General features: G+C 35.6%; 4 protein-coding genes across 4 annotated transcripts; 1 reads left to right on the plus strand and 3 right to left on the minus strand.

Moving 5' to 3' along the window:
• The first annotated feature begins 7,427 nt into the window (after positions 1 to 7,427).
• LOC130944318 (rab GTPase-activating protein 22-like) lies at positions 7,428 to 13,078 on the plus strand. The gene is made up of 11 exons (XM_057872596.1): positions 7,428 to 7,887; positions 8,646 to 8,741; positions 9,309 to 9,412; positions 9,707 to 9,969; positions 10,267 to 10,389; positions 10,619 to 10,707; positions 11,368 to 11,473; positions 11,646 to 11,743; positions 11,951 to 12,211; positions 12,387 to 12,470; positions 12,718 to 13,078. The coding sequence occupies exons 1-11, from the start codon at positions 7,783 to 7,785 to the stop codon at positions 12,730 to 12,732; spliced, it is 1,344 nt and encodes a 447-aa protein (XP_057728579.1). The 5' UTR covers positions 7,428 to 7,782; the 3' UTR covers positions 12,733 to 13,078.
• Positions 13,079 to 14,229: 1,151 nt separating this feature from the next.
• On the minus strand, positions 14,230 to 16,866 carry LOC130945911 (COBRA-like protein 10). Its single transcript, XM_057874601.1, has 2 exons — positions 15,855 to 16,866; positions 14,230 to 15,653 (listed from the first exon to the last, which is right to left on the minus strand). The coding sequence occupies exons 1-2, from the start codon at positions 16,864 to 16,866 to the stop codon at positions 14,230 to 14,232; spliced, it is 2,436 nt and encodes an 811-aa protein (XP_057730584.1).
• Positions 16,867 to 18,178: 1,312 nt separating this feature from the next.
• Positions 18,179 to 21,585, minus strand: LOC130944319 (DDRGK domain-containing protein 1). The gene is made up of 8 exons (XM_057872597.1): positions 21,276 to 21,585; positions 21,041 to 21,149; positions 20,638 to 20,744; positions 20,215 to 20,316; positions 19,962 to 20,120; positions 19,749 to 19,805; positions 19,071 to 19,107; positions 18,179 to 18,597 (listed from the first exon to the last, which is right to left on the minus strand). The coding sequence occupies exons 1-8, from the start codon at positions 21,393 to 21,395 to the stop codon at positions 18,392 to 18,394; spliced, it is 897 nt and encodes a 298-aa protein (XP_057728580.1). The 5' UTR covers positions 21,396 to 21,585; the 3' UTR covers positions 18,179 to 18,391.
• Positions 21,586 to 24,909: 3,324 nt separating this feature from the next.
• Positions 24,910 to 27,101, minus strand: LOC130944979 (protein translation factor SUI1 homolog 1). The gene is made up of 5 exons (XM_057873604.1): positions 26,854 to 27,101; positions 26,175 to 26,263; positions 25,776 to 25,981; positions 25,644 to 25,697; positions 24,910 to 25,143 (listed from the first exon to the last, which is right to left on the minus strand). The coding sequence occupies exons 2-5, from the start codon at positions 26,209 to 26,211 to the stop codon at positions 25,099 to 25,101; spliced, it is 342 nt and encodes a 113-aa protein (XP_057729587.1). The 5' UTR covers positions 26,212 to 26,263; positions 26,854 to 27,101; the 3' UTR covers positions 24,910 to 25,098.
• Positions 27,102 to 27,435: the final 334 nt, after the last annotated feature.

The following is a 27,435-nucleotide window of genomic DNA, read 5'->3' on the forward strand; positions in this document are numbered from 1 at the left end:
AATTCGAATCAACCTTGTGTCACCGAATTCCCGCCAAAAGGGCGAGCCTCAGTCACTGCCTTTCACGGTCTTCATGATGCCTCTCCCCACGACTCTATTGTTGGTGTATACTGTCTGCTGCTCCTGCTTATCGATTCCTGATCTTGCAATAGTCCTTCCCCATCTCCATGATAGCCTCCAGAGGATTGTTGATGCTCCAGTTCCTATTCAGTCGCCCCATCGCCTCCAATAAAGCGACCTTGTGGGCTAATTGATTTCCCTCCCTCGGAGTCCACGTGAAGCCAATTCTGTTGTCTTTACCCTTTAATTCTTAGATATCTTTGAGAATCGGATCAACTTCTGTAATTCTACTTTTGGTTTTCAGTGCTTGCACAATAAGTAGATTGTCTGATTCAATTAGAATTTTCTGTATTCCTAAATTTTGTATCAAAACTACTGCATCCCTAATTGATGTGCTTTCTGCAGCTAGACTTGAATTTGCCTTTATCTTGTTGGTTACTCCTGCTATCAGCTTTCCAACTCCATCTCTGACTACTATTGTTGTGACTCCTTTACCTATTGTTGCCTTGAAGGATGCATCAACATTAGCTTTTACCCATGGCTCTGGCAGAGGATTCCAGGTAATGATTCTTCCTCTTCTCCTATTGTCTGTTGTTTCAACATTAAATCCTATTTTGAGAATTTTCTGAACTCTGTCTCCATTAATTTAGCTTTGATGATAGTTCTGATTGGATTGACCTCCTTCTTATAAAATAATGCTTGGTTACATACCTTCCAAATTTTCTAACACAAAAGGCTATTCTTCCCACCATTATCTCTTGGTCTGTTTTTGCTTCTACGTTTATTTTTCTTATGTTTTCAATGAATCAATCCCCAAAAGATAAAACCATATTCTCTGTCGGATTCAATTGACACTGAGCACTAAACCAGACTGCTCTTGTCCAGGGACATAGGAGAATAGCATGTTTTGTAGTTTCTACTGCTGCATTGCAAATTTGGCAATCAGGCTTCGTTGCTATTTTCTTTTTGAACAATTTTTCATTTATTGGAATTATATTGAGTAGCCTTCCACAAAACATCTTGATTTTCTGGGGAGCCTGTATGTTCTACAACTCCTTCTAAAGTTCTCTTCTATCCCTGCTTGATGTTGTTGAATCAGACTCTTATTCTACAAGCTCTTTCTTTGCCACATGATAACCAGTTTTTATTGTATAAATCCCATCTTGCCTTAATGGCCAAATAAGTTCATCATCTATCCCAAGGATACGGATTGGAGTCTTTAAGATTTTGTCCTTTATCTCCTGCGAAAAAATGGTAGCAATTTTTGTGACATCCCATCCCTGTCCCGGCATAATTAGGCACTCACTCTAGTAACCAAATTATTCCTACCACTGTATATTCTCTTTAGACCCAGTACCTAATTGTCCTCCCATGCCTTTATTTTTCTCCTATTACCTACACTCCACCTGCAGTTCCTAAGTAAAAAATCCCTTCCTTGAAGCATGCTCCTCCAAACCCACGACCCTGAATTATAATCCTTAGCCTCCCAAAAAAAACATTCCGGAAAATACAACGCTTTTAGGATTTGTGCCCAAGGAGTCTCGAGGTTCTCTGCTAATCTCCATGCTTGCTTTTCTAGATGAGCAAGATTTTGAATTTGAAAGTCCTTGAAACCTAACCCGCCATCCTTTTTGCTCAAAGTTAATTTATCCCAGCCCTTCCACTGAATACACCGTTCCTTTTCGGGCGCTGCCCACAAGAATTTGGAAATTCTTGCACTAAGCCGTTGACAAAAATTTTTTTTGAAAATCTAATCACGTTCATGGCATAAGATGGAATAGCTTGTACGGCCGCCTTAATTAAAATCTCTTTTCCGACTTGGTTTAGTAGCTTTTCCTTCTAACCTTTCAATTTGTTAATTACTTTTTTCTTAATCCATGCTAATGCTATATTCTTATACCTTTCCCAATATCCTGGCAACCCTAGATATTTTTCTGGATTGTCCCATGATGCGATTCCAAGAATCTCCTCTATATCCACTCTGGTTTTGATCGAAACATGTTCGCCAAAAATAATTTCAGATTTAGTCAGATTAATTCTTTGCCCCGACGCTTCCGTATATTCATTTAGGAGCAAAACTCTCTGGTACACTTCTTCCTCTTTTGCCTCTACTAGGATAATGCAGTCATCTACAAAAAGTAGATGTGTAATAATCGGTGCATTGGGCTTGATTCTAAATTCAGATATTTTGTTTTTCTTCTGTGCTTTCTTCATTAGAATTGAGAATACTTCAGCAGCTAAGATGAATAAATACGGAGATAAAGGATCACCTCGCCTTAAACCTCTTTGAGGGAATATTTTATTGGTCAACTCCCCACATTGACTCTAACTCTATAATTAGCTCCCCTCACGCATTTCATGACCAGTTGAACCCACTCCTTTTTAAAACTGAAAGTTTCTAGAACTCTTTCCATAAAGTTTCACTCAATCCTGTCATAAGCTTTACTCATATCTAACTTGATAGCCAAATTTTATGATCCTTCTCTTCCTTTTTTTCTTAAAGTATCGAACGCTTCTTGGACAATGACTATATTATCCTGAATTAATCTTCCACTCACAAATGCACTCTGAATAGGAGATACCAGCTTATCCAGCACCGTTCTCAATCTCTTGACCAAAATTTTTGTTATAATTTTGTAAATAAAATTGCAACAGCTAATGGGTCTTAGCTGATGCAAATTCTCTAGTTGTTTCACTTTTGGGATCAACACAATTGTTGTTTCACTTATCTTTTGTGGCAGAACTTGATTAATGAAAAAGTCCTTGACAACTTCACACACCTCCCCTTTTATGTCCTCCCAGTGTTTTTAAAAAAATACGCCATTCAGTCCATCTGGTCTCGGTGCCTTCATTCCACCCATACTAAACACCGCCTCTTTTATTTCTTCCTCTGACACTCCTTCAGTCAGCCATTCATTCATTTTAGAGGATATCCTCTTAGGTATTTTGCTGATATATCTTTCTAAATTAGTCGTTGCAGAAGCCTTGAACAGATCAGTGAAGTGATCCTCATTTAGCTTTAGCACTTCAACCTTTCCTTGTATCCAATTTCCTTGAGCATCTCTAAGTTTCTCAATTCTGTTCCTATCCCTCCTTTGAATAGGGGTAGCATGGAAAAAAATATTGTTCTTATCATCCCATTTTATCCACTTCAATATTGACATTTGACCCCAAACTTTTTCTCTTGTCTCCACAATTGCTCTATTCTAATCTTGGCTTGCTGAATCTATTCTTGTTGAAATTCAGCTAGGTTTGATCTTTGGAGTCTTTGGATTTTATCGCTTATTTTGGTGATCTCTTTGTCCGCTCGAAAAATTTTTTTTTCTCCATCTTTTTAATTCTTTCTTGCAATTCCTCATCTTATCAATGAGCTTGCCCCACCCTTGTGTCTTTGATGTTTGCTTACTCCACTTATTTCTTACCGTTTCATTACACTCCTCATGATCTTCCCAAAAAACTTCAAATCTGAATTACTTTGGTTTCTTTTTTTCGGTCTCAAAATTTAGTAAAAACGGGACAGTGATTAAAACTGATGGCTAGTCTTGCCACAAGAGCAGTATTTTGGTATAATTTTTTCCATTCCCAATTAGCAAGAGCCTTGTCAATTCTCTCCCTGGTTATAAAATCATTCTTCGAGTTGCTGAACCAAGTAAAACTCCCACCCTTCAAGTCAATATCCATGAGTGCATTATAATCAACAAAACTCCGAAAACATTCCAATTGACAGTCCGATAATATAGTGTGCAAACCCACCTTTTCGTCTTGGCTTAACATATCATTAAAATTTCCTATAAAAAGTTTAGGTACTGAACTGTCATCTCTCCTCCCACAACTTTCTTCTTTATACAAATTTTGACTGGCCATACACAAAATTTTCTATCCATTTATTTTTATTTTTATCTTCTATATTAGCTTTAATGATATTGTTACCTCACATGTAAACATTTATTTTGATATTAGTATTCCATAAAAGACATAGACCACCGGATAATCCCTAGAGTTCTACACAAAAGGATTCAGCATAATGCAATTTCTTCTTAATTTTGTTGATACAATCATATTTAACACGAGTTTCTATAAGAAGGACTATAGTGGGCTTAATTTGTCTACACAGATTTTGTAGCTTCGAGACTATCGCAGGTTAGCGGCACCCACGACAGTTCTAGCTTAAGCAACTCATGACAGGGGGTGGGGCATGGTAAGGTCCACCTCCCCAGCCATGATTTTCTCAAGCTCTGATGTTATCCCATACCTCACAATGCTCCTCTCTTCCGCTGTCCCTGCTTGTGGTTCACTTCTTCCTTTCTTATTTGCCTCTCCATGATGTCTATCTCTTATTGTGGCTTGAATAGACCACCCTTTATCGCTACCTTCTACATCCTCATGTCTTCTCTTCAGCCTTAAGTTGCAATTGATCCCCTGCACCAGTTCAATTTTTAGCGTCTCTGAAATTTTATTAATTTTCTCTCCTTCCAGCTCATCTTCATCCTCTTCCTTTGGCATTTCTACGAAGTATACTTTCCCTATTTTTGTTTCATGCCTTTCCTTGTCTATATTTTTTTTACATTTTCTCCAGCCGTGACCTATTTTTCTGCTTCTACTAAGTAAATATTATTTGTATTGGCCATCTCTTCCTTCAAGATTGAGCCCATAGTGTGTTTAGGGCCCTCAGTTACATCATGATCAACCTCCTCTAATCTATACTAAAAAAGGCATTCCTTCCTTTGCTTGCTGAAAAGTTCCTTAGGTGTAGTCTCTTTACTTTTGGGCTTGAAGCAACCAGGTGTAGTTCTCTCCCAACTATTAGCTTCCTTCTCTTTTCTTGTTGGGCCTTGACTATTCTAGCCCATTATATCCTTACCCCTCAATCTTTTTATGTTTTGACTAATATTCCTTTTCAGCCCTGCCACCTCTAGATCTCTCTCTTCAGATTTTTCTTTCTCTAGGATCAGATTTTCAGGGATATTGTTCACCTGTCCTTTCACTCCTAAATCTATTGCATTTCTTGGCTTTTCGCGCCTAATTACCTCCTCTCAGCCGGATTTTTGCTTAGACCTCCATCATTACTTTTTCTACCTCTATCTGTGTCATAATTTTTTTCACTCCATCTACTCTGCGTTTCATATACACGTGCCGCCTTTGTCTCCCCTAGCCCCTTCATTTTCTCATTCCTGCTCTTCTTTTCTTCCAAAAATCTTATCTGTTTGGCCTGTGCAACTGCTAAATATGGTGAGTATTTTGTCATTTGTGAATTTCATACCGCCTTTGCCTTCTCCTCCTTACATACCTTCTTGTTATGGCCAATTCTGCCACAGTTTAAGTAAAAACAATTCAACAATCTCTCATACTTAAAGTGTATCCATCTTTGAGGCAGATTATCCCTGTTCATCCAAAAGCCTGTTGGTAGTGGCTCATGCACGTTAATCGCCACCCTTATCCTTAGAAAGGTTCTGAATTCTGATTGTCACATTTTCCACCTTCGAATCTTCTACTTCTATTAAAATTCCCACCATATTATTACCTATTATTTCAGCTGCTTTCCTGTAGATGAACTTTAGAGGCAGCCCATGCACTTGAATCCAAAATTTCATGTGCTCATGTTTTACCTTCTGAATTGATTCACCTTTACACACACTATGGTCCATTCTTCAAAACTTGAATGTTTTTTTATTTTATCTTTGAAATGTATGTGCATCTTATTCTTCCCTACTTCAACAAAAAACATTCTTTCCGAATTTTTCTATATACCCATTAGTATCTGTTTGTTTGTTTTAAAATTTAATTTCTTTTTTTGATAATATTTTTTCCACCAGATTGATGCTATTTTTATTGAATTCCCTTTGCTCGTTTGTGGTAAACGACTGAACGTGATGACTCTTCCTTCAATTGATTCTAAGCTGTAGGTTGCTACTTGCTCTTCTCCTCGCATTGACATAATTAGTTTGGTTGTTGGGTGGTATAATTCTCACCTAAAAAGATTAAGATCACTCGACGAATAAAAATTCCTCCCTGAAAATTAAAACCAAAGTTTTAGAACCCCCAAACATTCAGTTCATCTTCAATTTTAGTTTTATTTTAAATTACATGTTTGATTTTTATTTTTCACAGGAACACTAAATTTTTTTTGTAAGATCTCATTCAGTCAATAACATAATATTTATATTCATTTTTTACTATTTGTAAAATTTATTTCGATATTCATAATTGATAAATTTTAACGTCGAATTTAAAAATATATACATATATCTGTTTTCTAAATTAAGATATTGATATAAAACTTAGTTGATATCTTTTTTAAAACAAAAAACTCAAAATTCAAGCCAATTACGTTAATATCGTTATTCAACTATGTTGTTCTAAATCAAGTGGCCGAAGATCCACATTAGTATTTTCCAAACTAAGATTAAAATATCGAAAATGCTATGTCTTTTAAATTTTAGCTTTTAGTAAGTTTTTAAATTTAATAATATATTATTTTAATTTTTTATACTTATTTTTACGGTACTGATTATTAAAAAATTCGAAAAATTATTTATTTTTTATTTATTTATTTTCTCTAAAAACTGAATAAAAAATAATTTTTAAAAGATATTTAATTACACTAAAAATATTTGGTCAACATAGACTCCACAACATGCTTAGTCATTAAGTACAACTGCTCATTATTAATTTATTATGTTACCGCGTAAAAGCTTGGACAAGATCATGACCAAGTCTCTCTCCCATCTTAGAGCATGGTCGGTCTTTTCCATATACAATTGACCAACTCAATTCTCGCCCATTCTCAATTCAGTACCCCCAAAAAAGAAATGCAGATACATTGATATGGCATATTTAATATTCAACAAAATTTGTAAATATGTCACATTACATTTGCATCCAACAAAAATCATGTTCCTGTTAATCCGATACACCCCTCCAATTAGATTTGTTATTTGCACCCTGTCATTGGCCAATGAATTGCTGCATGCACAAAACGGGGTTCGAACTCCCGACATATACTTAAGCGGACGAGTGAGCTGACCATTCGACCAACCCAATTTGATTTGCAATAATATCTTTTAATTCAAAACATTTCACTCGCATTTGTTTCTGACCAAAAACAAATTAGTTAAAGCTTACATAAATACATAATGCTTCACTTTAAGAAAAGTAAACTGATAAAGAAAATCTTTTGGTAAGATATTCTCATCTGGAATAATAAATTCCAACTACCAACAAAAAATAGAAGATAAGTAGATAACATAACATTAATCTCTATACATGTAACAATATAATTAGGTAAAGCGTCTAATTCAATTATTAATTGTCTCGATAGTACGACAGAAAACACTCTCATAAACGACACGATTTCTAGCAAAATAACGCGTTAAACGGCGAGTGTTAGGGTCGTGATTCGTGTAGTTAATTAATCTCTTCAATTTCTTGTTCGACCCTTTTGACAAGGCATTGCACTTTCCTCAATCACCATTTTTCACAAAACACTTCTCAACTACCATACCCCACAACACCATAACACATTCTAACTAACAATTAAGTACGAAAAAACAAAAAAGATAGCAGCTTTCTAGTTTCTAGAGCTGGATCTCCATTGAATTCTTCCGTTGAGAGAGGATTTTGTTTCTGGGTTTTCTTGATCTTTCCAAAGGGTTTCAGCTTCTGTGTGCTAGCATTGATCACTGGTACCAGAAAAGGCAAAAATCGTTGCTTTTTGGTCCCTTGATGATCTTTGAGATGTGGGGAGATAATGGAGTTCCTGCTGATTCTTTCTATCAAATTCGCCCTGAGTGCATCAACGATGTTCCCGTTTCAAGATTTAAGATCAAGGTCTGTTCCCTCCTTTTGGGATTCCTTTTTTTATCTTTTAAATTTGGTATTGATGAAGAACTAATATTATTGGATAGTTGGAAAATTTGTGCTGGGATTTTTATGAGCAATGCACGTGGGTATGAGTTTGAAACGGTTATATGAATGTATTAAGTCATTTGAGCTGTATTGAGCTACATCAGTTACTTGTTCATTTGGAATTTAAGATGATTGAAAACCATACACTCGGATAAAGATGTTGAGTGGGTTGTCAACAATGGTTGTGATGATGGTGTTTTTATCCATATAGCTTTCATATATAACTAAAACTCTATCTAATAGTTTAAGCTTTTTGACCATAAACTCTATCTAATAGCTTAAGCTTTTTGAATAAATGGTTTCACGACATATAGTTCCATGCCTTAGGGGTATATTCATTTAACTATTTGTTGTTTATTAATACTACATATGGACTAGACTGCTAGTTTTAATAGGTTGATTGCTTTGCTGATAAGATTAAAACTTTTGTTTTAACTTTAAAAAAAAAACCTAAAAGAAAGTTGAATTTGAGTGTGATACCCTTGGTAATTTGTAATGGATCATGACAAAGACAAACACAAAATTATTGTCCTTGTTGGGTTTCATTCTTGTGAGACATTAAATAACAAATTAATTACATGATTCTGCAACTGGATACAAAGTCATACTCTATGTATATTTTGATTGCCAATCTTGATACACTGATATGATTTTCTTTTGTTTTTTACTTGTCTTTCCAGCCCGGTAAAACACTGAGTCCAAGAAAATGGCATGCTGCTTTTACTGAAGAAGGATATCTGGATATAGGAAAGATTCTAAGGCGAATCTACAGAGGGGTAAGTCCATATTTTTAGTTAAAATGCTTGTTCACTGTACTATGCTTAAGATATGAAATTTCGATCCTCTCCTACTTTCAATTATATTATGTCTGGTGCTATAGGAAGCTATAGCTGATAAGAAAAACATGGGGTATTTCGCTTTTTATGCAAGTTAGGTTGGACTAACCATATAATATAGTTGAAAACTTTTATTTCCTGTTTTGGTTTTCTTTAGAATATGAGATCCTATTACTATGGCTGGCATTGCAGTGTGTACATCAATCTAAGTATCAGTTTTCTTCTTACATAAATCTGTGTTCATTCATGAAGGACAGACAGATGATAGTGATAGAAAATTCGTTTCCCAATGTTTGGTTTTCTTCGTATTGAATTTTTTCTTCCTTCATGATCATGAGTGTGCATGTAACAGGTGATCATATATTCATATTACTATTTCTTTTATTTTGGCTAAAATCTTCATCAACATAGGTTTGCTTTGTGCACAATCAAAAGAAACGAACAAGTATTTCTCTTTATATGTGACTAGGGGGGTTGTTTCTTACTTTAAAATGTTTATTGAATCAGGGAATCCATCCATCGATTAGGGGAGAAGTTTGGGAATTTCTACTTGGTTGCTATGATCCAAAGAGTACATTTGATGAACGAGAACAAATAAGACAGAGTCGAAGGTAATCAAGTTTTCCCATTTCATGATTATATTTGATAAGACTCCTTTGTGTTAACCTTTATTATAATCACAGTATCCTAAAAAATATAAAATATTTATGAAAATGGAATGTCTATAATGTCACTGACTCACTGTAGGCTTGATAGGCCTAAAAAAGATGGGAACAATTGCTTCCACACCCTTCATTCAGGGACAACACAATAATACTTATGATTTGAAACTGTCATTTCTGACTTTTAAATATAACAAATCATTACCCGAGCATCAATTATCAATTATATGTTTCTATTGTCAGGTTAGAATATGCTAGATGGAAGGAAGAATGTCGCCAAATGTTTCCTTTTGTTGGAAGTGGTAGATATATTTCATCTCCTGTAATTACTGATGATGGTCAACCGATTCAAGATCCATCAGTTCTGCTGGAATCAAATCCAGACAAGGGATTGGTTTTAGTTCCTCAAGACAATTATAGGTCTTCAAGCATAGATGCCAGAAATAATTTAGAAAAGGTGACAGACAAGAGAGTAATCCAGTGGCTGTTAACTCTTCATCAAATAGGTTTGTGAATCATTCTTACTATCTTTTGTGTTTCTGTTATTAGGTACTACTTATGTTTTAGGCATTCAAAGTCTAAGTTTTAAGTGAAACAATCCCAGCAATTATTTTCTGCATGAAATGCGTTGTTATACAAATGCTATAGCTACCTTAGTTGCCCTTTATTTTGATTTCTTTTAAATGAGTAGGAATGTAGGTACAGTTCTCTTTTGGAAGTTTTCCCATGTGTTAAGATAAAATTGTACCACTATAATATGATTCACATGGTGGCTGACCATTTTCGTGCACAAACTCATTTAGGTCTTGACGTGATTCGCACTGATAGGACATTGGTCTTTTACGAGAAGCAAGAGAACTTGTCAAAATTATGGGATATTCTTGCAGTTTATGCTTGGCTAGATAAAGATGTTGGCTATGGTCAAGGTGAGTTTTTATACAAGTGGGCCACTTGAATCTCACTTGTTTGATTCTTTTTTATTATTATTATTTTATAGAGAGCAATATTATATTTTGATATTCCTATGGATTTAAGTTTGAAGATCCTATTCCTATCCCAGTATTAGTGATAATTTCATTTAACTGCTTTTTATTGTTCTTTTGTATTTGAAAAGTTTATTGACCCTATACTTTTAACTGATTCAATTTTGAACAGGGATGAGTGACCTATGCTCACCTATGATAATTCTTCTTGAGGATGAAGCAGATGCATTTTGGTGCTTTGAGCGTCTAATGCGCAGACTTGTATGTACCTTTTCTCTATGCTCTATTTTATGACCAACTTCTTTTTAGAGTTTTGTATGTGAACATTTGGTGAAAAGACTGAAAATAAATAGATGAGTGTCTGATTAGTAGATTTTCCCTCTAACATGTGCAAGGTTTTTTAATCAGGTACATTAATTCGGGCTATAGGTCCTTCAGGGAAAAAAAATGGGGAAAAAAATCTGTTCATGGTTTTGTGCATCTTTGTTCTCTTTTAAATTGAGTAAATAACCATTTTGGCACCCGAAAGATTCTGATTTTAACAAAACGGATTCCTACTCTTTTTTTTTTTTTTGACAAAATGAACATTTAAATATTTGCTATGTTTGATAAAATGTTCTAATCATTAACCTATCACTCTGAACAATTAGGCCATTTTGTCAAACAAAGCAGATAGTTCAGGGTTCATTTTATCAAAAAAAAATGCGAGGGTCCCTTAATCCGTTTTCTCAAAATGAAAATCTGAGATGCCAAAATGGCTATTTACTCCTTTGAAACAGATATATCTTGTTTAACCTGTACGATCCTTGTGATCAGTTATCTTTACTTTATGGCTAGGTAGGCACTATGGATTTTATTTGAAGTTCTTCAAGCAATCAACTTTGTCTATGTTACTTATGATGTGTTATTGAATTTTTAAAGCGAGGTAATTTCAAGTGCACTGATCGTTCTGTTGGAGTGGAGACTCAACTGAGTAACTTGGCTTCAATTACTCAAGTATTAGATCCAAAACTTCATAAACATTTAGGTATTTCCTTGAAATGCAAGTCCTGTACTTTATTTACTGTCCAATTCACAATAGAATTTTTTCTAACTTTTGATGTGTCATTGTTATGTTAACAAATAATTAATGAAAAATGTATTGTTATGACTATAAGTTGTTAACGGATGTTTCTTGTTATGCTGTCTTCTGAAAACAGAGCAACTAGGTGGAGGTGATTATCTGTTTGCTTTTCGGATGCTAATGGTTCAGTTTCGTCGAGAATTCTCCTTTTGTGATTCACTATACCTTTGGGAGGTGTGTTTAGCTTCAGTTGTATTTTCGAAATATATCGTCTTATATTTCTTGAACAGAAATCTTAAGTTGCTCTGAGGGGGTGTGCAACCCTTATATTTATTCCATTAAAACTGTTTATAGAATAAGGATCCCTTTATTTTGAAGAAGACATCTTAGGAATCTATGTAACATGATGATTGACAACTAATTACTTGACATTTTTAACAGATGATGTGGGCTCTAGAGTATGATCCTGATTTGTTTTGGATGTACGAGGATGCTCGGAGAGCTCCTACAAGCGCCGAGAGCTCTAGAGGGAAGGTGAAGTCAATTAGACAATGTGGAAAGTACGAGCGAGAAAATATGAGAACAGGGGCAAAGAACTCCGAAACTCCTCTTCCTATATCGATTTTCCTTGCTGCTAGTGTGTTGAAAGATAAAAGCTCAAAGCTACTACATGAGGCAAGGGGTCTGGATGATGTTGTCAAGGTTAGTCTTGGGATATATTTGTTTAACTCATTTGTTCACATTGAAAGCTGTCTTAAGAGAATCTATATTTTATCATTTGATATTGAACAAGGACCTATTATTCTTTAACAAATTTTCTTCTATGTATATATATAGTAATTAATTCCTCTTTGGTTCTCTGGTTAATTCTTTTCAGATTTTGAATGACATGACTGGAAATCTAGATGCTAAAAAGGCTTGTTCCGGGGCTATGAAACTTCATAAAAAATATTTGAGAAAGGTAATTTGATCTCATACACTATTTTACCCTTACTTCGATTTTGATACACTATCATCCATACCTCTATTTTTAAGGCTTTTAATTGAGTGGTTGAGTCAAACAATTTTTGCTGGATAACATGATATGTTTGGATGTCTCTGGGTACTAAGAATGTATCAAAATTGAATTCTGACTTTATGCTTATCTCTTTTAGATAATTACATTATGCATGTCCCCTCAATACAAGTATTTTGCAATTTTGCTGCAGGCCAAGAAAACGTAAGACTGAATATATCCAATGATTTTTGTTCACTGATCAAGCGAGGTGTTGCTTCCTGCAATGTAACTTGTTATTCATGGAGACAATAATGGAGTCCACCAAATTTGGACTGGAGTTACAAGATTGAAAAGAAGGATCCAAGTATACATCCATCAAAACTCTTGAGGGATAATTGTTGTATTGTGACATAATTTCATTTTTTGAAAATATTCTTGTGTAAAAGAACAAGATTGTATGTGGGACTGAGATTGTAATTTGTACTGTGCAATATATTTGTTGCAAAAAGAAAGAAAAGCAATAAAAAATTCAAAAATACAGGAAATAGTTATCTGTGTTAGCCTTCAATTTCTGATATTTCTCTTTGTCCAGTGGTTAGTTTCTTTGAATAAAAATTTATCATTTCTACTTCTCAATCAGCTTCTTTTGAAAGGAGAATGCCTGGGACACTCGGTTTTTTAGGGTTCATATAGCAACTTTCCAGCACAAATTTGTATTAGTCTAATAGTTAGCTTATTAATCTACTTAAAAGTCTTGGAATTTGAATTCTGTCTTGTGGATATAGCAATTTATTAGCTAATAACAAATCTTTAAATAAAGCTTAAAGTGTGGCAAAAAAAATTGGAGAAGGAATAAAACGAAAAATAATGAAATTACTTCATTTTAATTCTATTATTTTAACAACTGTTCCAATTCTCCCGATACAATTTTATTTAAATCCAATTCAAGTCAATTACATTCAGGTTAATTCGAATCATTTCCAACCATAATCATGCAATCAATTCTATAATGAGACTAAGATATAATAGGGTGATATATATTACTTTTATGTATATTATTTTTATATAATCAGTGTTTTTAGTATGAAAAATGATTCAAAAAAATAAAATTATCTTTTATACTAAAAAAAAAATTTAATTTTGATACGCACGTTGTTAATGTAAAGTTGTTTTAATTTATATTTGCATCTAATTCATCTCATTATAATGTAAACAAAAGTAATAATTTTTTTTAATATTAATAGCGTGAATAATCATTTAGAAAAATAGATTTAATTAGAGGACTGCAAAAAACATTTTACATTATTAGTGAATCAAAATTACTCTAAAAAAATAATATGAAAAAGTTATTTGAATCTCATTTTCTGATCCACTATATAACTAAAAAGTAATAAAAAAAACAAAAAGTAACATACACTAAACATATCGTCACACAACAAAAGGTCCAGCTAATTGTGTAATAATATATGTATGTACTAGTCATAAGTCAAGCACTGAACTGAAAGTTCACATTTCGTTTTGTTAACACAAACACACTGAATTACTTCGTCATCATCCTCACATTGTTAGCTATCTTCCCCGTTCGGTTTGTTTGTATGGTCTTTTAATGAGACCAATACAACCCCTGAAGAAGCATAAAAAAATAAAGCATATTGAAGTGTTCCAATGAGACAAAAAAAGAGATGCATGTCAGTGCGTCGCGTATGCATGCATATTAATAAGGTCAGAATAAACGTTCGGTCATGGCGAAGAACGACAAGAATGCGATGATGGTGACAGCAAGGAAACTGATCGGAGAAGACTTGATGCGTGAGGAACCATTAGAAGGAGTAGTTGGAGGGAGTGCACACTCTTCACCATTGAAGTAAACCTTCGTTGGGAATGCATCTCTTCTGATGTTGAATTTCTTCGAATGCTTCTTCTTGAAGGACAGCACGGATTGCTGCTTCCCCGGCACGTGTGGGTCACCGATGCGGCTTCCATTGGTGAGTCCCACCAAATAGTTCAAACCCTTAAATCCTTGAAGGAAGACGGTTCTAAGGCCTGGGATTCTGGTTCCGTTGAAGGAGTAAACTTCATCGAAATCTCTGAAAGAATTGTTGTGGAACTGAAGAGCAGTGAACCAATCATCGAAGGCGTAGCGCTCCCAGTTGAAAAGCGTGATCCTTGCTGTCCATCCAGTTTTGTAATCGGAGTTGACGTGCCAGTTGATGCTAACGGGACAGTTATCGCCGCAAGGCATCCGTTTGGGAATCTTGAAATGCTTCATCTTGGCCCACGCTTTCATCTTGGCAGTTCTGTTAACAAACGGAACGAGAAGCGCGTCGGGTGGAATAAGCATGGGTGGTGCCTTTGCGTTGCATTGCTGGTAACCGTCACAACCGCCACAAGCGCAAGTGTTGCAGGGGATGGCGGATTCGTTGTAGAATGCAGAGAATGAGACGCAGCACCTTGTTTTCTGAGGCTGTGGCTTTGTCATGTTGCAAACGATGTGCCAACTTGCGACGGCGGTGTGAATAGCCTGGAGACCTGATGGGTCAGGGTACTCTGCGGGGTCCACTCTGACCGGTGGGCCGCACTTGTAGTGGGGGTTGATGACGCCGTCGATCTTCCATTTCATGGGTGGTGTGAGTGCTGTTCTGTTGTTATCTGGTGGAATCTTGAAAACTTGGAGCTGGAACATTGACCTGGCTTGGTTCCTGTCCATCACAGGTGACAGCACTGTGCCATTCCTGCAGCACCATGGTAGCTTCCCCACCTTTTCATCGTCTTTTCTCTCAGAAGGAAGATCAGAGATAATGGGCCTCTTCTCGCAATTGGCGACTTGGGTGAAATCAAAGTCCCTGTAGTACTGGCCTGCAGGGCCATACAAGCATTCCGAAGGGTCCTTGACGCGCGCGAAGGCACCTTTCATGCTGTAGATGAACTCGCCCCTCTGCCATTCCCACGTGAGGTTCCAGTGGTCCAGCCGTCCCAACGGGTGGTTGTTTTGGATGGTCACCTCAGCGTAGTAGCTCGTCTGGTAAGCTTGTAGAACGTCGTATGAAATGGTTAAATCCCCTTTGCCACGTGCTGGGTACTTTGTCTTCTTAAGTGCCAATGCCTTCGCTTTAGGGTCTTTTCTACAACACACTATCATTGTTGACCCTGCATCATGCATCCACAAACATACACAATCATTTCAAATCTTGTTTCGTAATGGAATACTTTCAAATTAATATGGACATAAAAGAAAAAATTAGCCAATTTTGCTAGTTTACAGAAAATAAAATTAATAAACAATTTAAAATATTTGATTAAATTATCTTCATACAAACAAAATTGCATTATAAGTTTCACCGGACATACCTCTGCGAGAAGAGGCGGGACACTTGAAGCCACTATTGATAAGCTTAATGGTCTTAGGCATGGGGGTGGCGCCATCACCAAGACCGAACTGTGATCCTTTCATTCCAACTCTCACCGACATTTGTGTAAAATCATTAGCCGTCAAGATCGCAGTCTTTAGATCCACCATTGGGTTTCCGGCGATCGTGGTGCCGTTCCCCACGGCAGCCGGGAAGTCCTCGGCGTCGATGGGGACGGCGCCGTCCATGGAAACCAATATTTCTCGGTGTTGGAACCCAATGTACATCCTCCAGCCCTTCACCTCCTCGTCACCGACGTTTGTAATCGTGGCTTGGGACGTGAAGGCATATGCTTGATTTGACTTGTTCTTCACGAATGGGTATTCCTTCTCGCGTGATATCAGCGTGTATGTTAGGAACACGCCATTGCAGACCTGCAGTTCTGCTGGTGGAGGCGGAGGAGCTGGAATTACCTCAACGTCGGTCGCTGGTGCAGCTGTGGTCACGACGGCCCCCTTGACAGGCTTGGCCTTTTTGACGACGGCCCCGTCTGCATCATCTGTAGCCGCAGCTGCTGCTTTTCCAGCCGCGGCGCCGTCTGCTTCATCTGCAGCCTCAGCTGCTGCTTTTCCAGCCGCGGCTGCTGCTTTTCCAGCTGCGGCTGGCTTGTCATCCTCAACCGCGACTAAAGCCGTGGTGGGATTATTGTTTGCCTTGGCTGCCGCGATGTCAGCCGCGGCTTTATCGTCGATATCGGCCTCCCCGTCTTCAGTCGCGGCGGGCTTGTTAGCCGCCCCCACAACTGCAGCCTTGGCTGGTTTGCCAATCTTGGCTTCCGCGGCTGTATTATCTAAATTGGTCTCGTCGTCTGCCAATGCCGCCGGCTTGGTTTTGCCGGCGTCAGCACCGGCTGCATTTTGTCCTTGAGAAGGACCAAAGCTCAAAAAGAGAAACAGGAATATCAAGAGTAGGGTTGTGTACGTGGAAGCTGCTTTCCTTTTAGCAACTTCCATCGTTCTCCTTAAAAAATCTGATCAATATTTTTTTTATTTTATTGTGGGCTAGGATGAAGAGAGGTGGTGGTGGTGATAATAGCGGCAATGATGGTTATAGGAAAATATCGCCGCCGGAGACGGCGAAGCCGAGTGGGAAAGGTTAGGAAGTGAATAAGGAAAACGGTTAATATATGAATTTAGGAGAACCTTGTGATGGTGGAGCTTTGTGCCGCTGGTTTTTGCGATTGTCTCGGGGAACAGGCCGGTATTGTGAATGTGATATTTTTGGTAAGAAAATAAAGATTGCACGCTATGCATGCATGGTATTAGTGGGTGAGAAAATCTAGCGTATAATATATATGTGGATTATTAACAGGTTGATAAGGAACAGGGTCCTATTAAATGAGGTGAACATCTAAATGTGTATCTTTAAAACGACATGAGTAAAGCCTAAATATGGAAGTTTATGTTTTTTTCGTCTATCTATATATGTAAAATGTTGTAAAAAAACGTTAATTCGGGTGAAGCGGAAATTTTTGTGCAATGTAACTAAATAGGTTGTAAATAATTTAATTTCAAACCATCAACTTTGGTGTTCTTTTCTTTTCCTTTTTTTTTTTTAATCAACGGCTGTCAAATTTGGTAGTTTGTTATAATACTTTGTCTTTTGGTTTTATTGTCTATTTTTGGGTACGCAGCTCCTATTCTTATTACAGACTCGGTGGGTACAAATGTTCAATTGGTTAAAACGGTTTACCACTCTCCTTGAGCGAATGGAGTATAGTATTATTAAAAACTAATTAAACTAATTTTCCGAGCTAAAGTATTTGTTACATGATAAGGTGACAGTTTTGTCGGTTAGTTAGTTAGGTGTTCACTTGGTCGTAAAGAAAACTAATTCAAGTAGAAGTTTTATGTTATTGAGTTTTATATTTTCCTGCTACCCAAAATATAATTACTTTCAAAAATCATTTGTTTTCAAGTTTTATAAAATTTATTCTCAATATCGATTATTTAAGAATAATATTATTTACATATCTTTGTTAAACTTTGGTCAAAACATTTTCGAATATCAACCATTCCCGAAAGACTTGAAATTTCAAGAGAGTTGTGCTGTAAAAATTTCAAGATAATTTTGTTTTGTAACGGGTTAAGAATGGAAGATTTGAAAATTCCTCAGATAAAACAATACTAAAATAATCTTTATAATTAGTACTATATATTATTTGCATTATTACTCACATAAGGATATATTCTTTTTTTTTAATTTAATAAATACTATGCGAGAATCACATGTTACGGAACAAAGAAGGAAATTTCTGAAAAATAGTTTCTGAAAACGAAACGTGGAAACTTCCCATCTATGTATTTCCTTTCTTTCCATACAAATTTTGGCAGAAAAGAACATTCAAATTTTCAGTTATATACTAAAGCTGATCAAAGTCATGTACAAACTCCTATTCAGTATAACATGAATGCAACTTTTCTTTTCTGATGTACATCACATGATTTCCTTCACCAAGTAGTCAAAAACTATGTCAGATCAGTTGACAGTTATCTCGTCCAAATTACTAATGTCCTCTGTGAATTGAGTTTTTGGCTCTAAATCAATGAACTGGTTCGATTTGCTAGCTAGGTGTGAAATGCTAACTCTTCCCTGCCGCTTAACATAATCAGCAACAGCTTTCATTTCTTCCTGCGAGATGTATATGTATTTCCCTCTATCATCCATCACACCCGAAAGCCGGCCTGGTGCTCAAAAATAAATTAATTAGGCTTTTGCAGGAATCCACAATATCTAAGACAATAGATGCAAAAAAACCACCATTTCAACAATACATGAATTTTAGTTTTGTGGAATTGAATCTAAGTGACATGATGATCACGGTAATCGTGATTAGAACATTGATCTCCCTAATAGCTGTTATATTCAGCAATAAGCCAAAACACGGAGAGGGGGCCACAGTGCTGTTTTATATAAGCCTAAGCATGTGATGAAAACATATTAACATTTTTTAAATCAGGTACACGATTTAAATTGATTTCCACATATTCAAAAGTTTTCCTTCTCCATAACAAAAATTTGGAGTTACACAGACTTGCAAAAGAAATGCAGTACTTAATTTATTGTAGAAATGCTTACAAATGGAACGATGTCAAGAATGTATAAATTTTAACTTCTTTCAAGATGCATGCAATGAATTTAAGAGCAAGGCTCTTACCCATACTTTCCAGATTGGTGATGCGGTTGATACATTCCTGCATTAGTTGAGCATGTTGTCAAGAAGGAAGTCCATGGAAAAATATATAAATGAAGGCAAAACTATAACAATTTGATTCATCTACTGATATGTTGCGTTAATGTTGAGTCAAACAAGGTATACATATTGATTTATTACCTAGAGAGCTTAAAAAGGGATCCAAAACCCATGAAATGTTATGGTGAACAGGATTTTTGTTTCTGGTTTCTTTTTCTGAAAGGAGGGAAGGGAGTAGAGGAAGCCTGACTTTCTAATATATCCTTTCACTTTTCTGTCTTTTGCCTCGCATTAAATTATACTGAGCAGAAATTAGATAGTGGGAATTTAATGGTCAGTAAAGTTGGTGGCTTATGTATATGGGTCACCAGACACTCTAGTGGCATGCATCACTACGAATAGAAGTATAGGATCAGCTTATGTATAACCTAATATTAATAATTTGTGAATTGGCATGTGTTCTCAGTCAGATATCCTTTTGTAACACTCCAAATCAATAAACTTATCAGCACAGCATAATTATTATGTTATAATGCTTTCTCCCAGTAACACTTATATTACATTTAGTGTAGGAAAAACTAAAGGGGCACCTGATGGAATATAAAGGCTAATTCAGATAAAAGATTAGGAAATAAGGAATACCTGCGTTCGCAATTTAAATTCTGCAGCAAGATCTTCTAAGGGAACACATTTCTGCTTCTGAATAATTGAAAAAACAAAAAAGAATTAGAATAGCTACAAAACCTATATTCAAAGGTAATGTGAATCCTAGTTAATGCTGAATATATAAATTTTGACAAATTTAGTAAGGGGGGAAAAGTTAAGTGTAGAAAACACAACAGATCAGAGAATAACCTGTATATATTCAACAAAATTGGATAGCAAGTCTTCAGTACCATCCTGTTCTTCTTCAAGGGTACCTTCATCATCAACTGAAAATTCACCTTTCCACTTCTCAAATTCTATTGCCGCAGCCTCCTCCTCCTTAGCCTTCTGAGCTTTGGCTTCCTCTTCCTGTATGAAAGTGAAACACGATAAAACATATGCATTTTTTCAATTAAACGGTAAGAAAGTTAACATCAAATCAGCAACAAGGCTATTAACTCACCAACTGACGCTCCTTTGCCTCACGTTCTTCATCCTTCAACCTCCGCATCTCTGAGTAACGATCTTGTTTGGCCTGCTTCGACTCTCGTGCAGCATCTTCAGCCTTCCAAAAAGATGTAACACAATGCAAATACTACTCAAACTTCAAAGGAAATGGAAAAACAAGAATTTCAGTCAAATATTCTTCAAAGTCCTTGTATCCAACTCTCGATGATTTACGCATTTGCTTGGGAATTGAAGTACAGATTACATATTCTCAATGCATCTTAAATGCACACAGCACATTTGCTATACAAGGTGGTAACAAGCCACATCAGAAATAACAATCAAGAGAAAAACTAATTCAGTAATTCCTATTGTTTTTAAGTATCAAGATAACTATAGCCGTCTTTTTTGGTCAATATACATGATAAGAAATGGATACCTGTCGGCGAGCTTCCCTCTCTTGCCTTTTAATCTCCTTTTTCTTTGCTGCTCTAGCCTCGTAATTCTCGCCACCAGCAGCTTCATTCTCACTTTCATCGCCAGACTCTGTTTGCATGCCATGTATACAATTGATCATTTGATCTCACAAATGTGTCAAAGTTTCAAGATGCAACATGCATATATGCTTCCAAAACATCGGTGTACACATCACATACTAACAGCCTAATGACAAACCGTTCACTAAACAAATATAAAATCCCTAAATAACACCCTAATTCTCCATTCTAATTCGAATTACATCTCCTAGAATTTTAATTTACAAAATAATTGCATTCAAATGCAAAGAAATACGCCGAAACGCAAGTAAAAATGATTAAGCTCAATCCAAATGTATAACAAACCTTCGGCAGTTGCAGGCGGAGCTGTCGAAGTGCTAGCTCCAGATGCAGCAGGTCTCCGACGCATTCGGCGGTTTCCGGCTGGGCGCACCACCGCTTCTCCCCGGGGAGCCTGAGGATTTCGTTATTACAGTTAATCTAAGCAATCCACTTCTATTTTCAAAAGCTAAATTTTATCGATTCTAGGGTTTTGGATTGTAGATGAAAAAATGAAAAGAGAATAGAAAGAGTGGAGCACCTGGACCGGTTCATCGGCGTGAGGATGTGGTTGAGAATCCTGGCGGCGTTTCCATAAGTACAGTGGAATCAGTGCTACAACCAGAAGCATCGAAAGTATAGCTACGAAGAGTTCCTCCATTGCTGCTGCAGAATCAGCGCAACGTTTTGGGATTTTTTTTTTTCTTTCCTGTTTTGTTATTTATTTGTTTGGTGTTGGGAAAATTGATTTTCTGACGTTTCGGGAAATTTTATGCGTTATGACTTATGAAACATATACTTCAAATATTGGATGTATTTTTTTTTTGTCAATACAACACCCCCTAGTCATACACATTACATACTCTGTTTCACCGAGATTCAAATCCATGTGGCAGTTTTAGGAGGCAAATATATTTGCCATTAGCACAAGCCTCAGCCACAAATATTGGATGTATTTAGTTGTTGTAACTTAGTTCAGTCATAAATTAGTATTTACAAGTCACTATAATCAATTTTTATTTTTTAATGTGTATAAAAATTATTTTGGATCACTTGAGAGGTTTATCTTGAGAGGTTTATGTACTCGTCCACCTAAATAAATATCATTTTCAATTATTAGCGGACAACAAATTTTAAATTTATAATAAATATATTCTTGATATATATTTAAAGAAACTTTTTAAATATATTAATACACTAGTATTTTAATAAATTTTAACCGTTAATCTTAATTATATATTATATATATTTTTTATAATTAAAATCAATAATTAAAAATTATTAAAATATCAATATATCGATATACTTTAAAATTTTTTTATAGTTAATTCTTCTATATCTCTAAATTCTTTTATATCTCTAAACACTTTCACTAGGACTCTCCTATCTACCAAAAAAGAAAAAACCTAGTGTTGCTTGGAAGGTTAATAGCAATATATCGATATACTTTAAAATTTTTCTATAGTTAATTCTTTTATATTTCTAAACACTTTCATTAGGACTCCCCTATCTACAAAAGAGGAAGAGACCTAGTGTTACTTGAAAGGTTGAGGTGCGTGAGGCGTCAGCCTTGCATCGTAGCAATCGCCTCCCCTTCCCCACACTTGTTATTCCTCTTCTTTTTCTTTTTTCTCCTATAGATCTGTTTAAAAAATAAAAAATAATTTTTGATCTTGAGATATTTTAATTAGAATTTAAGATATTTGATATTGTTAGTCTAAAAAAATGGCTTTCTAAAAGTAGCTTCCATTTTGGTCACAAAGAGTAGAACACCAATTATAAGAAGATAACTTGCCAATTTATAATAGCGAAGATGCTATAAATTTATGTAACCATGTAACCAAGTTGACCTAATATAAAAAAAATTTAATATCATTAAATGAAACGTGAAATACACACGCCCAATACACACGAAATTGTCTAACGCTTCTTCTTCCCCACGCTTTTTTTCACGCTCGTTTACGCACGGAACGTCTTCTTCTTCTTCTCCTTTCTCCTCCTTCTCCTCCTTTTTCGCATTCCTTCTTCTTCACGTGTTTTCTCCTTATCGTCATTCTTTTGTTATTGTTGCTGCTGTATTTTTTTGTCTTTTTCTCCTTCTCTCTGGTGAAGAAGCAGTAGAAGGTGAGGAAGAAGAGTTTTGAATAGTGCAGAATGAACCGAATACAGTACTCATGGTGAACCGAATACAATACAATTGTATAGTACTGAGTGAACAAAACATAATCCATTATATAAAATCAAATTCAAATAACTCTGCCTACAATTTACATATTATCAATTCAATTCAATTCAGTTCAGTACACCTCCATCCATTTAATTCAATTCAAATTAGCAATTGCATTTCATTCAATTCGATTCAAAATTGAATAATCCAAACTTTGTCAATTTGATTCGTTTCATAAGAGTAATCCAATCGCTCTCCTGTTTACCAAAAAATTATGAACCCCTAAACACTGAACCTTAAACCCTAAACACTAAAGCCAGAACGCTAAAAACTGAACCCTGAACCATAAACCTTAAATCCCTAAAACCCTAAAACCTAGCCTTAAATCCTACACCCTAAAACCTAAACCTAAACCTTAAACCCTAAACCCTGAACCCAAACCCTGAACATTGAACTTTGAACCCTAAATATTAAACCCTAAATCCTGAACCCTACCGTAAACCCTAAACCCCTAAAACCTTGAACCCTGAACCCTAAACCCTAGATTCCTAAACCCTAAACCCTCAACCATGAACACGGTGAACCGAAATTAATACACGGGACGAACCGAAAGCTTGAAACACACTAAACCCCTGTACACTGAACCCTGAACCCATAAACTCTAAACCCTAAAACCCTAAACCCTGAAACTCTATCATCATTCTTTTGTTGTTGTTGTTACTGTATTTTTTTGTCTTTTCCTCCTTCTCTCTGTGGTGAAGAAGCAGTAGAAGGTGAAGAAGAAAAGTTTTGAATAGTACAAAATGAACCGAACACAGTACTTAAGGTGAACCGAACACAGTATTCATAGTGAACCGAAATCTTAGTTATGATGAACTGAAATCTTAATTACGGTGAAACAATTATATAGTGCATAAGGAAGAAAACAGAACATATTAGTCTAATTTTTGTTAGACTCCTTTTTGCGGACTAAACCGAAAACATGAAAGTGATGAACCACCTCTTTAGTACTTACCGAACCGAAAAGTTACTCACATTTACTCAAAGTTACTCACAATTACTAACACTCACAATTACTCATAGTTACATATTATCAATTCAATTGAATTCAATTCAGATGTAAATTACCTCAGTACATTCAATTTACTTCAAATAAAATTAGAAATTTCATTCCATTAAATTCGATTCAGAATTCAATAATCCTAACCTCATCAAATTGATGCATTTGAGAAGAATCATTAAAATCACACTCATTTAACTGATTTGAAATTGATTCATTCATTGTTTCAATTTAAAAGTGCAGATCGAAGAAGAAAACGTAGAAGATGATGAACGACAAAGATAATTACGTTAAATTAATCCAGATCCATAATGCAGCGAAAAAAACACAAAAAAAACAATAAATTTAATTAGATTGAAGAATAAGAAAGAGAAGAAGAAAAAAAAAAGAAGAACACAAAAGAGATTTACATTGTATAAAAAAATTTTACGTTGAAAAACATTGATAACGCAAAATAAAAAATCATTATCTAAATTATAAAAAGAGACACGTGTAAAACAAGCATTGATAACGCAAAATAAAGAATCATTTATCTAAATTATAAAAAGAGACACGTGTAAAACAAGCAGTGGAAGGTGGGGGTAAAAGTTACATGGATACCAGCTTTTCTCTTATAATAGTTTATTTAAGAACTTATGACGACTGGTAATTGATGCAATAAATATAAAATAAAGGATAACTTCTTAGGTGCTTCAAATGCCGGTCGTGGCCATGGTGGCGGCTATACGGTCAATGATATAAACACGAAGCCGATGTCCCACCTGTATTTCGAACTATCTTCCACATTCGCTGTACATTCGTCAATGACTCTATTCAACCCGCACTCACTATTTGCAATAATCTTTTAGAAACGATTAACTCATGCAACCATCAGATCATCCCAACAGGGGAATGTTCGGCACATGATACCCATAAGTAAATAAAAACTAACGCATCCAAGAATCCGAATTCCAATATGAATTTAATGTAGTAATGGACTCTCCATAGCTTTGGTTTATTTAAGATAATAGCACTTAAAGTCATAAATTCCATAATCCCACATTACACATTATAAGCAAGCACAACATAAAAAACACCAATCACATATATGTATGACTCGCAGCGAGCCAGAAAAGACAAACTCAAGATTCCAGAAGCTCAGAAACCATGAATTTTGATATGCTCCTTCTTCACGATACCAGCCTGTCCACGTCCACAAGGGGAGCACAAAATAAAGGATTTAATCAGGTGAAGAATTAAAAACAAAAAAATATTCCCACTAATTCATTGGCCACGTTTTCAATGAAACACACATAAATTAATGTTCACTCACAAGTATCTTCCACCTTACCTTCTACTACGAGTCTATGATAAATATGCAACCATTCAGAACATCACATTATAACCACATAATCAAATAAATTCTGTAGAGATTTGGAAAACAGTTCCAGTGCAAAGCAAAATCAAAAGAAAATAAATTCTGGAGAAGAATTACCAAAAGCAAAAACAACAAATCCATTATCAGACAAACATGCATACAAAAACAAGCAATTAAGCATGAACAGAACGAGAACGATAACAAACCAGACAAAATCATGGGGGTCATAATAGATTACTAAAAAAAGGTTCAGAAGAACACTTACACAAACTAATTTGGACTATAGACTAACTGCATAACACCAAAGATGGGAGTTATAGTTTACCTGAACTAGAAAGGTAGACACATTCTTCCTCTGATCACCTTGAAGTTGAATAACCTATTCACAGACAAAAATGTTATTTGATGCAAGGACTATATCATCATCCAACAAGTAACAAGTGAGTATCACACATACCTGCCCTAACTCTGGGTCCTGAACAACTGTACCATTGCAACAGAACTCCTTCTTAAGGTCTTTAAGTATCTTGTTGTAGCTGAATTCTTTCTTCAATCCCTGAACAGTTGTCAAGCTTTTCCTACCATTCCGCTGCTGTATGCGAATATGCACATACTCTTTTGACCCAGCACCCGAGTCCTCAGCATTTGCCTCAGCAAAAGGATCTACAAAGTATCATCACACCCCCAACTTACACAATCAATCACAATACAGCTCGTAACCATGTATTCCACACCAAAATACATGCCAAGTTATTCATCAGCATCAAAATTTTTCCAACAAATCAAAACACAAATAATAATAATAATAATCAATCCACATATAACACTTGTACAGAAGTTGCAAGGTAGAACATACCGAAGGTAGTAGGAATCTGAGCGTCTAATTCAGACATGAACCTTAACTCTCTCTCAGAAACAAAGGTCCTACCAACAGATTGTTGAAACCTGGAATCAAAATCAACATGTTAGTTCTATTACTACAACAAAAAGCTCAGCAACAACACAACACAACATCATCAAAAATTAAAAATCACTTTTTACTAATCCTCCACAGGTATGCATCAAAATCGAAGTATAGTAATAAACCACCCAGATGATAAAATCATTCCAAATCAGCAGTAACGAGACGATTCGATATTTGTTGAGAAACGAGACTTACCCAAAGTTTGAAACCGAAAATTACCAAGGAAAAAGTAACGGGACCTTAAAAAAAAAAAAAAAAAAAGAAACACAAAGGGAGCTATTTTCTTTAAGTCTAAGAAGGTACAGAAGATATTAACCACGAGAAGGGTAATAATTGTAAGATAGCATCTGAATCGCAAGCTAGATCTGAATTACAAAACTTGATCATGCATACTGTTTCTACATGGAGAATCCGATTGAAATCAAACAAAACCCCCAAAAATTTATAGAGAAAATATATTGAATTTTAGCTTCGATTAAGAAAGAACTTAGGGAGAAATTAATTGAAACAAAATTAGATCTTAAAACAATAAAAAAGGGGATAACATAAACGGAAAACAATTAGATGTTACCTGCTCCTAGTTAGGGTTTCGATATGGCAAGAACGAGGGTGAAAGAACCGAATCGGATTGAAACCCTAAATTGGATAAGGCAGAACCTTTCTCTCTCTGTGACGACTGCAGTGTTTCGAAGGAGAGAAAGTGAGAACGAGATTTCATGAAAGAAAGAAAATATAGAGAAACGTGAGCTGTGAGGTTAAGTTGAGCATCACGTGTGAAGTTATACTTCTACTCTCGGAAGTGGCTAATGTAAATCACGCGCTTGGGTGAGTACACGTGTATAAATATCTCGGCGAGTTAGTTAGCTGAGTGGTTGAGAAAGAGTGAGGATAGAAAGATAGAGATTTGGTAGAAGGATAAAGATGTCAATTCACATAAAGCAAAGTACTATCATACTAGGGCATGCTTGCTATTAAGAAAATTAAAAGGATAAATTTTAAATTCGAAATAGTAAATGACTAAATTATACTTAAAAACCCTCCAAAGTTTGACCAAGTAAGTCATACATACATATTTGTATATTTTGGGCCAACGTACGTTTTAGCGGCCCAAGGAGTTATGGTACCTGGAAGCCAGGTCCAGGTTCAAATGTTC

This window comes from Arachis stenosperma, chromosome 8 (assembly GCF_014773155.1).
Source record: "Arachis stenosperma cultivar V10309 chromosome 8, arast.V10309.gnm1.PFL2, whole genome shotgun sequence".
Classification (NCBI taxonomy): domain Eukaryota; kingdom Viridiplantae; phylum Streptophyta; class Magnoliopsida; order Fabales; family Fabaceae; genus Arachis; species Arachis stenosperma.

Coding starts and splice junctions, on each gene's coding strand:
- LOC130944318 (XM_057872596.1), top strand. CDS start 7,783: ATGATCTTTGAGATGTGGGGAGATAATGGAGTTCCTGCTGATTCTTTC. Junction 9,970..10,266: donor GTTAACTCTTCATCAAATAG/GTTTGTGAATCA, acceptor AAACTCATTTAG/GTCTTGACGTGATTCGCACT. Junction 11,744..11,950: donor ATTCACTATACCTTTGGGAG/GTGTGTTTAGCT, acceptor CATTTTTAACAG/ATGATGTGGGCTCTAGAGTA.
- LOC130945911 (XM_057874601.1), bottom strand. CDS start 16,866: ATGGAAGTTGCTAAAAGGAAAGCAGCTTCCACGTACACAACCCTACTC. Junction 15,654..15,854: donor TCCCGCCTCTTCTCGCAGAG/GTATGTCCGGTG, acceptor TGCATGATGCAG/GGTCAACAATGATAGTGTGT.
- LOC130944319 (XM_057872597.1), bottom strand. CDS start 21,395: ATGGAGGAACTCTTCGTAGCTATACTTTCGATGCTTCTGGTTGTAGCA. Junction 20,317..20,637: donor AGAGGGAAGCTCGCCGACAG/GTATCCATTTCT, acceptor TCTTTTTGGAAG/GCTGAAGATGCTGCACGAGA. Junction 19,806..19,961: donor ATTTTGTTGAATATATACAG/GTTATTCTCTGA, acceptor TCAATTATTCAG/AAGCAGAAATGTGTTCCCTT.
- LOC130944979 (XM_057873604.1), bottom strand. CDS start 26,211: ATGTCTGAATTAGACGCTCAGATTCCTACTACCTTCG. Junction 25,982..26,174: donor TCAGATTCCTACTACCTTCG/GTATGTTCTACC, acceptor GATACTTTGTAG/ATCCTTTTGCTGAGGCAAAT. Junction 25,698..25,775: donor AGGACCCAGAGTTAGGGCAG/GTATGTGTGATA, acceptor GTCTGTGAATAG/GTTATTCAACTTCAAGGTGA.